This window comes from Aythya fuligula, chromosome 5 (genome assembly GCF_009819795.1).
Source record: "Aythya fuligula isolate bAytFul2 chromosome 5, bAytFul2.pri, whole genome shotgun sequence".
In the NCBI taxonomy this organism is placed as follows: domain Eukaryota; kingdom Metazoa; phylum Chordata; class Aves; order Anseriformes; family Anatidae; genus Aythya; species Aythya fuligula.
The window spans coordinates 5,831,230-5,843,296 of record NC_045563.1 but is presented as its reverse complement, the minus strand read 5'-3'; the positions used below and the strand labels follow the sequence as shown (position 1 = coordinate 5,843,296).

At 36.5% G+C, this 12,067-nt stretch overlaps 1 protein-coding gene across 1 annotated transcript in view; it reads right to left on the bottom strand.

Annotated features, from left to right (window-relative positions):
- Positions 1-12,067, bottom strand: part of LRRC9 (leucine rich repeat containing 9) — a 43,814-nt gene that overhangs the window by 16,781 nt on the left and 14,966 nt on the right. Inside the window, exons 11-19 of the mRNA XM_032187860.1 lie at positions 11,884-12,001; positions 10,889-11,024; positions 9,627-9,749; positions 8,255-8,376; positions 7,023-7,232; positions 5,720-5,839; positions 4,611-4,802; positions 3,310-3,435; positions 1,722-1,859 (exon numbers count right to left, since the gene is read on the bottom strand). Of these exons, the coding sequence (XP_032043751.1) occupies positions 1,722-1,859; positions 3,310-3,435; positions 4,611-4,802; positions 5,720-5,839; positions 7,023-7,232; positions 8,255-8,376; positions 9,627-9,749; positions 10,889-11,024; positions 11,884-12,001 (1,285 nt within the window). The remainder of the gene's footprint in view (positions 1-1,721; positions 1,860-3,309; positions 3,436-4,610; positions 4,803-5,719; positions 5,840-7,022; positions 7,233-8,254; positions 8,377-9,626; positions 9,750-10,888; positions 11,025-11,883; positions 12,002-12,067) is intronic.

The window sequence follows — 12,067 nt, the reverse complement described above, 5'->3', positions numbered from 1 at the left end:
ATGAAGCAAGTAGATTAGGGACTTTGTCTTGCCTTTAGAGATAGTTCTTTGGAAAAAAGACACAAAAACATCAGCACCACAGAACCGTGGAAGTGCATAAAGGACATATATAAAGGACATAAGCATGTCCTTTATATACCCTTATTGTTGTAGGAACGGCAACTTTCATACACCAAAAGCTGTTGAGCAAAATGAATGACACAAAAACGTAACTAAATATGTGAAGGCTAGTTATGAGAGGCTAAAATATGCAGAAGTTTAAACAATAAACAGTTCATTATTACACACTTTTTCACTTACAGTTAAAAAAATCTTCATCCTTTAAAGTTTATAGACAAAAGCAAATGTTCATGAGCCCCACTGGATCAGGCTTTGGCCCTTTGTTTCCAGTAGAGCAGAAACAAATGAAAAATAGGAAAAATGACAGCCATGAGAATAAAACAGTTGTGACAAACAGATTGCTGATAATGAAAGCTAAGAACGTCAATAAAAATTTAACAGCCAGTATAATCAGAGACATCATAATCAGAACCTAATGAAATTCAAGCAATGCTACAGGCTTGATCCTATCTAAGGATTTTAAAATAGTCAATCAGAATACAGAAAAGAAGGATAGTTTCAGTGTATGTTTTTCTCTGCCTTTGGGGAGAATCAGAATGAGATGCTCATAATTTACATGGATAAGGAAATACTTTGTACTTTGTCAGCTACTAAAAAGAACCCAAACCTGGAACTACTCACGTTAACGTTTTTAAAAGACATTTTTCATTTGAGGACATTTATGAACCCTGAGCCACTCATCAATTCATATAATTACAATCATAGCATAAACCTTTAGAATTTCTTGAGTTATGAACAAACTGAAGTTATACTAGTAGTAAGGATAAATAGGATGACCAGAATAACTCAGTTAGCTTGATGTAATCCTTAGGTACCATAGAAAGGCTTATATGCCATGAAGTAAATAATCAAAAGCTAATGGCTTTATTACTGGATTACAGCACAGTTCACAGGAAACAAAAACTAATATTGAATTGTTTCTAATGATCTTTTAAGTGTATTAAAAACTTTAATAACTACTTTCTGAGAATGTAATAAAAAAGAATGATATCCAAAAGTAAACTTGTCCCTTGTTTAATAGAGAAACTGTTTAGAGGATGGATATTAAGAAGTAAAAAGTGGGATGATGTGGGCGAAATAACAAAAATATTCCTGGTCCTTTAGAACATCTGGTTCTAGTCCTTTAGAACATTGGAAAGAGACAAAATGAGTGGGTGAAATTTGATAGTAGCCAAATTTGTTTCAAAAACAAGGTAGAAACGATAGAGAGATAGGAAAGACCTGTTAGATCTACTGTTACTTGAAATGGACTCAGTGATCCTTGTGGGTCCCTTCTAACTTGGATATTCTATGATTCTATGAAAGTTAGTCTAGGGTATCTTTTTGGGTCTGCTTGGTCTTAAAAATCTATTAATGCTCAAAAGAAAGTTGCAATGCAAAAACACCAACTTAAATGCCCTCTTCAGGGTATTTGGAGCTTCCTGTGAGGCATCAGGAAATGGCTACCAGAGACAAGATAACTATTGGTTAGACTTGCAAGTTTTCAGTGATATATATATAAACAAACAGCATAAAACCTTTAAACTAACATGACAAAAGAAAGCTTTTATAGAGATTAATCTAAACTTTGACATAAGTATATTAAACAGCCTCAGCCTTACCATTGAATACCAGTTGTTATGATGCATCTGTGAATCCAGTTTGTTTTTGCTGATTTGAGACAGAATTGTAGCACAGGAAAATACACTGAGAATAGGGGGTCTCTGTTCGTCAGTCCTAGAATATTTCAGTAGTGATGCCTGGGGGAAAAAGAAAGAAAATACTGTATTAAGTAGATAATATAACAAGATTTACTATATTGGAGCACTTTTCCTATGAAGAAAGGCTGAGAGAACTGGGGATGTTCAGCATGTTGAAGAGAAGTCTCCCAGGAAATCTCATTGTGACCTTTCAGTACTTAAATGGGTCTTATAAAAAGATGGAGAAGTTCTCTTTACTTAGATAGATAACAATAGGACAAGGGGGAATGGTCTTAAACTAAAAGAGGATAGATTTAGACTAGACTCCAGAAGGAAACTCTTCACTGTAAGGGTAGAGAGGCGCTGAAACAGGTTGCTCCATCCCTGCTGGTGTTCAAGGCCATGCTGGATGGGGTCTTGGCCAACCTGATCTAGAGGGTGGAATCCTTGCCTATGGCTGGAGGGTTGGAATTAGATGATCTTCAAGGTCCCTTTCAACTCAAGCCATTCTATTATTCCATGATACATACTTCACATCTTAGCATATAGCAAAAAGCATAAAAATTCTTCTATTCTTGAAAGGGAAAGGTGATATCAGCAGATAAATAGATTCTATAATAAATCATAGATTTATTACACTTAATAGTTTGAAAGATTCCTATAGAACCTTCACATATATATATATATATATATATATATATATATTTTTTTTTTTTTTAAGAGTTTTCAGTACATAAAACAGAGAAGATAGACTGTATTAAACATTCTGTTTTAACTCTAGTCTGTTTTCTGGGAAGATATTTGTCCTTTTCTTTGCAGGAAGTCATGACCTTACTCAGCATTGACTCAGAAAACAGTTTCATTGTGACTGTGCTCTGATCATATAAATGTTGTGTCAGCATGATATTGAGTTCCAACCTAGACAGCTCATGAAGGGTGTTAGCTTAGGCTCAGCCTAAGATTCAGGAGAGTATATAGTCCAAAGCTCTAATAAAACAAGTTTGTGCTCAGGGGTTGCAAAGAATTGCTTCATAAATACTTGTAAAATACTCTAAAAATTTACCCACTGAAAAGACCTTCAAACAAGGGATTAGGCAAAAGATATTTAAAAACAAGCATACAGTACAATTGTTTTAGTCTGTTACACAATAGTCCCTCTATTGTTTCTATTTGGCAAACATAGTAACTGTCTTTAATTCTGAATTCAGCAGATCCTAAACATGGATTCCAACATCATGCCAGAATACAATTTTTGGTACCAAAGATCTTTGTAAGATATGTGTTTATTGAATAATTTCTGGCCTACTGCTAGCAGCAAAAGACAAAACAATTGCTTTCAGAAAAAAAAAAAAAAATCAGAGAGCCAAGTTGTCTTTAAAAACCAAACAAAAAACAAACAAACAAAAAAAAAACACAACACAGCATAGAATGACATCAAAAATGTATGTATTCATAAAGCTTTCCTTTTCCATAGTATCCATTGTAAGTTACAAGAAAACAGATATCAAACCTGGGTTATATTTGATCCTGCAATGTAGTGTAATGCTTCTGCAGCTTCTTCATTAGTAATCATGACTCCATTTAGATTAGTGAGAGCTTTTAATTGACCAATGACACTCAGCCGCAAAGAGGCTGGCTTGAAGAGAGAAATAAACCGTCAATTATTTAAAAAAAAAAAAAAAAAAAAAGAAAGAAAAAAGTGACAGTACATAACAGAGACTTCTATTTCCTTTCTGCTTAGCATACTGTCAGCTCATGGATGTCAAGAGTTAGAGCTTTGTAGTGATCTTCAGCAGAGCCACTGTGTCATCCCTGCTTATGTAGTTTGCCAAAAACACATAAGACAAGGTACCTTTGGGCCAATTTTGATTATTCTGATTTTATGTGACACTGATGGTAATAAATTGCTCTAAAGTCACATGGTCTAACTCAGAAGGTTACTAATCCTACAAAGCTCACCAATATATGAGCTGTATTAGCGTTTATTTTATAATCTGAGAGTTTCATTTATGATCTAGAAATATTGCAAAAGCCAAAAGCTTCATAGGACATATGAAAGATGTTTAAAGGATTTAGAGGCGTCATTGAAACCTCAAGACATCACCACAAACTTACCATATACATAGGGAATAAGTTAGCCTGCCCACTGGTTTAACATAAAATAAATGAAATACACATTTCTCACATGCTGAATAATAATGTTTTTGTGGATGGCATAAAGATGTATTTTGACAGTCAAGTAACCCAAACGCAATCTTTTATGAGCTAGATGGTAGCATGCATCCTCTGAAAGGTAATAAGGATTTTCTGCCTTGCTCTGAACTGATATTTAAATGTACTGATTCAAAAGGAATAAAGAACAGAGAGAAACATTTGTTCCAGAAGCTGTTTGGGCAATATAAATGTACAAGAATCAGTAAAAGGACTGAGTATTGGCTCTCTCTCTGAAGCTCCAGCCAACACATCTGTGCTGCTGCTGAGAGATGCATGCAGTAAGAGAGAGACAAACTGTATGTAATCAGCCCCAATGCTAGGAAGGATCTCTGCTCCCACCCCTTATTCAGTGCAGCTGAGCCAGCAAAATTAAAGCCATGGCTTGATTTTTGATATCTGGCACCAATAAAATTCTTATTGGAAACTGAAAAGAAAGAAATTATGCCTTAGAGACATCTCCAAATAGAAGTGCCACAGAAGTGCTACAGAATGAAGTCCTCATGAGAACAAAGACTCCATAATATGATCATAAGGCTTCTTACACTGTAAGGGCCTTAGAAGTATTAAGGTGCAGGACCAGATTTTAAGCCTACGTACCTTATACCATGGGTTGTGTGTGATGTCAAGACTTAGTAAATTGGGAGTGTGTTCATATAAAATTTTTATAACTTCCCAGGATTTTTTCAGCTGATTCCAACTCAGGTTGAAGAACTGCAGTTTGGTTAAGCCTCTTATGCCCTCAAGAGTAATCACATGGTTATGGCTTGCATCAAAATACTCCAGGTTGGGCTGCAAAACAACAAAGGTTTGAAAATAGTTGTGTGGCCAAAACTGTAGCAAGATAAACTTCAGCTGAAGTAATCAGACATGTTTAATCTTTCAACAGACTTCATCAAATCTAATGCTTTGACTTCCTCAACAGAGACACTTATGAGTGAGATCTAGCGTGCTCCAGCCATGTCCCAGTAAAGACAACAGAGGAGCCGTTACCTGGCAGAGCACTTTGGCATACAAACTAGTCTAGTTGGGCAGTCAAGTCTACTTGACTGCCTGCCAGGAAGTTGTTGAAAGGGGAAGACCATATCTAGAGCTCATATCAAGAGCCTCCTAAGTGGCCTAAAGACAAGCTAGGAGCTGGATCCCTGAATCCCCAGTGGTAATACAGAAAAGCCCAGAGGTCCTGGCTAGGACTTGTCAGCCACGTACCATGTAGCATTCTCAGGCTGAAGATGAATTACTTCTTAACCATCCTGCTCCAAGTCCATGTAGTTCAGCTTTTTATTCCTATTAATCGCCTCTACTTTGATATGTTTTGCACTTATTTCATTCCACATATTTGGAAGGAAGGGGGAGAAAAGCAGTGTGTGACCCAAATCATCAAGTAGGCCAATGCTAAACCAGGTGGAGAATTCCGTTATCCCATTCACCCCAAATGTCACTATTTGTTAAAATGAAATGACAGCTACAAAGGACAGATGGGTGATAAAGTGATACCACTGTAATACTGTGATTCAAACTGGAGACAACATCAACAGGCACCAAAACTGCTGACAGCATTCACGATTCTAGTTCAGCCCTAGCCCTCTGTTTTGTTCCACAGTGCACCTCCAGGCCCAATTCTATCCTGTAAGCCCACTCCATGATGCAAGCATATTTATGTGAGTAAATGTTTCTTTTAAACAAGAAAAAAAAGCTTAGTTTCTCACCAAGTCATAAACATCATTTAAGGAGGTAAATTCATTAAAGCTGATGATAAGCTTTCGAAGTGCTTTAAGATTAGAGATGTTCTGCAGCTGACTCAGGCTGTTCCCGTGCAAATTCAAAACCTAGGTCAAAAGTACATCGGAAAGTGTGATTTTACTAGACATGCAGACAAATTCTGTAATACTTCACTGCTGCCTTAAAAATGAAAAAACTTCAACCATTGGAGTGCAATATAAACACTATCCTACTGGCAAACCATAAAAAGACTACAAAAGTTGAATGCAAGAGGTGAATGTAACATAAAATAATGAAAACACAACTGAAGGCTATGATTACTCTTTTTTCGCTTATTTGAAGACTATTACTTCCCAAAATAAAAATGGCCTGGGTAAGATGGAGAGTCAGACAGTCAATCCGTTCACAACAGAAGGAAACAATCAATCAGTTCTCTGTTTAATGGAGATGCTGAGAAGGAACTGGTAGCTTTTCAATTCTTAGAAAACAGGATGGGAAGAATGGGGCCAAGCAGACACAGGGAAGGGATCCTTAGAAAAAGGCCGAGTGAGGGAGAATTGCTAATGTTTCTCTGCAAACAGATCACTGTACGGATGGCATTTTGATAAAACAAGAACAGAATTGTTATGCTCCTTTTTCTTGTCTCTAAATAAATTTTAGAAAATAAAAAGTTTATTTGAAGATAAAAACATAACCAGCAGGTATAAGAAACAGTATCGGCTCAATAATTATGCATATGAATGCAATGTCAGAATTATGCATACGAATTCCCATCTGAAAAAGTGTTTTTCTGTGCAGCTACTGTAACAACATACACTTCTTAAGCTTAAATCTGCAGCTTCTTTTTTTTTAAAAAAAAAAAAAAAAAAAAGTGTTTTCTCCATGGGTTACATTCTTTTGATGTCAAATCTCACCCACCCCCACTCCCAAAATCTTTTCAAGAACAATCTGTATAATGGCATACAGTCACATATTCCATAAAATTTGATGGAAAGGATAATAGGTCATATCCTATTCTTAGATCCATTCTTCTTAACCTGTTTTTCATTGAAATTATTTGTCCCTTACACAACAGGAAAAGCAATTGTTATTTTCATAACTGACAGGCAGAGTAACAGAAGTTCTACTGATGTCAAGGAAATGTAAGCAACATCAGAAACAAACCCAAACAGAAAACTAAAAATGAACCTACTGTCTTTGGTTTAGGTCATGGGCCAACCTGAAAAAAAAAAAATGGTAACAATTGCATAATACATTTCTTCTACTGCAAATTTGACAGCAATCCCTCACCTGTACCTGATTGTAGATATTGACCTTAGCAACTGAAAATAGTGTTTTTTCATCTAAGTAAGCAATCTTAGGCCTCCCTTTTACTGTTGGTTCCATGTTCAAAACGTCATCATCACATTGCAAATCATGAGACAGAATAAATATTTCTGTGCTTCTCTTTCCCTCTTCCACAATTACATTGCATGTGGAAAACAGAGACTTGTCTTGGACCTATATAAAATAAGAGACACCAAAATTTGTAAACCTTATATTTTCGGCTTAAATAATAAATCTAATACTCAGCATAAAAAGAGAAGTTTGATGAGGAAATTTATGGCAATTAAGTTAGGAAATCATCTTTCTGTAACACAGACCTGCTAAAAATTGGGTTTTAAATGCCTCCTAATCAAAGCACTGCACAATGTTTTTCCTTTTATAGGTTACTGTATGCCACGCATAACTCTGGCTAAAGTTAAAAGTAAAACTGTACACTGGAATTCCTTAAGTCTAAGAATTACCATGGAGCAGTCTACAGCTGGACCACGGGCCAGGTAGACATCAGTGAATTCCACACTTTTCCTTCCTTTCCCCAGGGTAACTTAGAGTCTGAAATGGCCCTTTTCACCTTTCACCTTGGCAGCAAGTTACGAAGCTAGATGAGTGAAAGAGGAGCATTATATGGCTTACAAAAAGGAATAGAAGCAATTCTTACAAAGAAAACTTGTTCAAGAAACCAGCTGAGATTAAAATATATGTTTGGTTTTATTTTTTTTTATTTTTTGCAAAGCTTCATATCTTACAATTTAAATCAAACAACTAAAAATCATTTGCTCCCTAAAGACTCCATGAAAACAAGATCTTTTCAACAGTCAATACTATCAGTTTTTACCTTACATGGTACCTCAAAGAAGGGAATTCTTACTGAGAGAGGACGTAGTTTTCATCTACGTTTCCTTTATCTGTTGAAACTTATGAGGATCTTTGCTTTCTTTGCTATACCTTTTACAGCTACAAAATAAAAGCTTCCCCTAACTTTCACTATGAGTAGAAAGTTTCTCACTGATTTCCACAGAAGTTTTTATCTGTATCTGATAGATTAGAAAGAAGAGAACCAACCTTAAACCAAAGCTCGACAGGTCCTGTGAGTAAAACAGGATTTCATTTTACCTACTTGCCCCTTTTTTTTTTTTTTCTTGAGCTGTGAAATCTAAGATGTGCTCTCTACTATCACAGTAGGAAAAAGCAGTTCATACCAGTGTAGTATACTCAAACTCAGCAATGTATTCTGGCAGGACCAGCTCATGGTCAAATACAAACCACTCGCACTGCCAGCCGCTGCAGTCACAACTTTTCTGTTCCAAGGGAGCCTGCAGTCCTGAAGTGGAAGAAACAGAACAAATACATTATTGCTTTTAAGCTAAGCTTGGTATTCATTTCAGAATCACAGAATCACAGAATTTCTAGGTTGGAAGAGACCTCAAGATCATCGAGTCCAACCTCTGACCTAACGCTAGCAGTCCCCACTAAACCATATCCCTAAGCTCTACATCTAAACGTCTTTTGAAGACTTCCAGGGATGGTGACTCCACCACTTCCCTGGGCAGCCTGTTCCAATGCCTCACAACCCTTTCAGTAAAGAAGTTCTTCCTAACATCTAACCTAAAACTCCCCTGGCTAGAATGTTAGTAAGTCGAAGATATCTCCTTCCATGAAGACCCTTCATATTTATTCCTTTCTGACATTAGATTTGCTTGGCCATACAGATTCACACAGGCTAATAAAGGAGTTTAAATTGGTTATCTAAACCCCCACGTAGAATACAAAACTGTCAGATTCCAGTACAAAGATCACAGCCTGTGAAAGACTAGCTTAGCTTCTGAGATCACCAGCAGCTCTCCTGCATTGCTTTTATTGCTGCACTGTCCTAAACTACTCCAACATACTGTGGTATGATCACTTTCCAAATTTGCTTTCACTTCCTCCTAAGAAATCAAAACAATCCCAATTCCTTTATAAAGGAACAGACTTTGCTCTCTGTCAGCATCTGAAAGTTTGGAAGACATACCAGAAAGAACAGGTAATATTATTAGTCAATTACCACTTGGTGTTCTCTTGCAAAAAATAGCATAAAGCATAATTTATTACTAAGAGGGCACACAATATGAAGATTTAATCTCGATACTTGTAACATTGCATTTACCAGCAGCAACCGTTTTTATTTTGCTTAAAAATAAGGGCTGTGGATTTTAAGGCTGAAGCTTTCTTTTGTGGTATGTACAGATGACCCTTTGCAACACTTACTCAATCCCCCTGCATGACGTGTGTATATGAACCTCCATGAATTAAGTTGCACTTAGCGTGGACTGACGGCTAAAAGCAGCATGGCACAACTCACTTCCACTCTTTGAATAAATATTTGTTCGCATTTAGTTCACAGAAAGATCTTCTTATTTGCTATTGCCTTCAAAAACACACATTTCAGCGGAGACTGAGTTCTCAGGAATGAAACCTCTTGACACAACCCAAAGTGAATGATGAGTTTGGAATACAAATGTTACTTTAACCTTAACTTTATGCTAACAAGTGCCTACAAATACATACCATTACTAGAAGTAGATGTATCACTTCCTAGGAATTTCCATGGCCTGAATACAGAATTAGCTTCTGGGTAGTTGCTTTGACAGATGGGACTTGCTGCATGAACTGGAGCAGTGCAGCCAAGGAAAACTTTCGCAATTATTACTGTCCCTAAGTGTAGAGAGAAAAGACATTTAATGCTTCTAATTCTGGCTTGGGGATGAGGACAGAATAATAAAACAAAAATGGTGCTTAATGTTATTATAAGCAAGCTACATCTTGGTCTGGATGATGAATGGTCTAATATGTATATAATACATATATATATATGTAAAATAAACACTGAATCTTTATTAATATTTATGTTTTTCATGAAAACAAATATTCTTTGGCCAAAAAAAATAATACAGTGATATCCAAAGTTTGTAACTAGCTAATATTCAAAGATGTGAGACCAGCTATCATTTGGATTTGTGACATCCAACACATAATCTTTCTCCAACAAATGGTCTTTCTTTCATACTACAGCAAACCCATTTTTTCCAAGCTCTCTAGATCACCAAGGCCAAGCAAAAGGTAGTATATTCTGTGGATACTTTCAAGCTATATCTATGCTGAGAGATGTGTGAGAAGTCCACACTGACTGCCCTGCTGGCTAACACTAAAGGAACCCTAGATGAGCTGAGAAATGCCTCTTCTTTAGTGGGGAGCAGGGCTGGAAGAAGGAGGAGAGGTGACCTAACTTAGGTGAAGCCACATTTCTACAAAATTTTTATATTTTATAAATAATTATCTTTGAGACTTCATAGCTTTTTTTTTTTTTTTTTTTTTTTCCCAAATTGGCTGAAACTTGATTATTCCTAAGCTACTAAAATGACAGCATCACACAGCATGATTGCCTAAGCCTTTTCTCTAGGAAACCAGGCTAAAAAGAGAAGGCTGGTATTTTTCCTTTCAGTGTCCAGTCCTAGACACAAATTAAACCAGTGTATTTGCACCTTTCTTCACTCTGCCTTTTTTTAGAGATGTTGGATCTTGAAAAGATCAGACATATCTAATTATATCTCAGATGAGGACATTTCCCATAGAGGCTTCAAACTCCTGTTTAGGAATTACTCCTAGCAGCCCAAGCTCTTTTTGGAGCTTCCTAATACATAAAAATGCCACTGGAACAGTTTTCAGCAGTTTCAAAGCTCCTTTCAAGTTACTTATGCCTACTCACGGCCACTTACAGTATTTACAAAATGACCTGTAGCACAAAATACAGCATTTATCATCAACTTTACAATGTTGTTACAACTTTGAATTACCATGTCTGAATGACTCCTCAGGATCTCTCTTGTTTTTGCCTTCAGCCTTGGCTTGTTGTTTCAGAAACTTTATTCTGGGACATTCACATATGCTTAGACTGTTACAGAGAGGAACAGCTTCATTTTTCTCAGACTGCTGCAAAAATTAAAGCAAGGCCCAAGTATCTTTCAATAAAAGCATCCCTTAAAAATACAAAAAAAAATTTAGGCATGTAAACATACTCATGACTTACAATAACAGATGGCAGGCAGGAAAACTGGAGAATAAAGAGTAAAAAGATGATCTGTGGTGTTACTTTAATAGTATGAGAGAAACAGATAAGATCAGATTGTTGGGGACAGGGCCCATCCTTCTGTATGCTTATATAGCATGCAGTGTCAAAGAAGGGATCTTAGTGGGGCCTCTATAAACTAGCAAGATATAAACAATAATAAACAAAACAGGAAAATGGATACCATCCATTTACCAACCATAAAAATCCATGATATGCTTTCTGATAGCACTAGTAGGAAGAATGAAATAGGAAAATAATATTGTGTCCAAACAAATAGTAATGACAATTACAATGTAAGTAACTGACAAAACCATTGAAACAACATGTTTCAGAGGCAGCCAACACGTGAAGCTGATACTGTCGAGACTTCCAAAGGAGTCCTGCATCAGTCCCAGCAAAATCTAGAGTGTGTGGGGATTGATGAGAAGTGGTGAGTAAAAAGGGATGATTGGCAGCAAAAAGAGAAGGGGCAAGGAAGGGACAAGAAGATGACAAAGAAAAAGTGGAAAGCACTAATCATGACATGATGGCATAAAGATGTGAAGAATGAAGCAGAAGTAAAATGGAGAAATATGATAAGAACAGAGGAAAAAAAACAGAGGAAACATGAATAGAAAAATCAATGAAAGAAGAGAGGAAGAAAGAGTAGCACTTTTCTGCCTGCTCTCTTTGCCATCCTTTTCTAAGCAATAGCATTCTTCTGTCCACAATGCAGCATACCGTATATGTTTCCAGATCCTGGAAACCATCCTCCAGTATATGCAGCAGCTGCTTTTCCTTAACTGGCAATTTAGGATTAAATACATAAAAGAGATACTCCATCTTCTCTTTGTAGTTTCTTAAGAAGAAAAGACACAGGGAAAGACTTCAGGTTTTCATTACACTGTTGCAAAAGCAGGCAAGA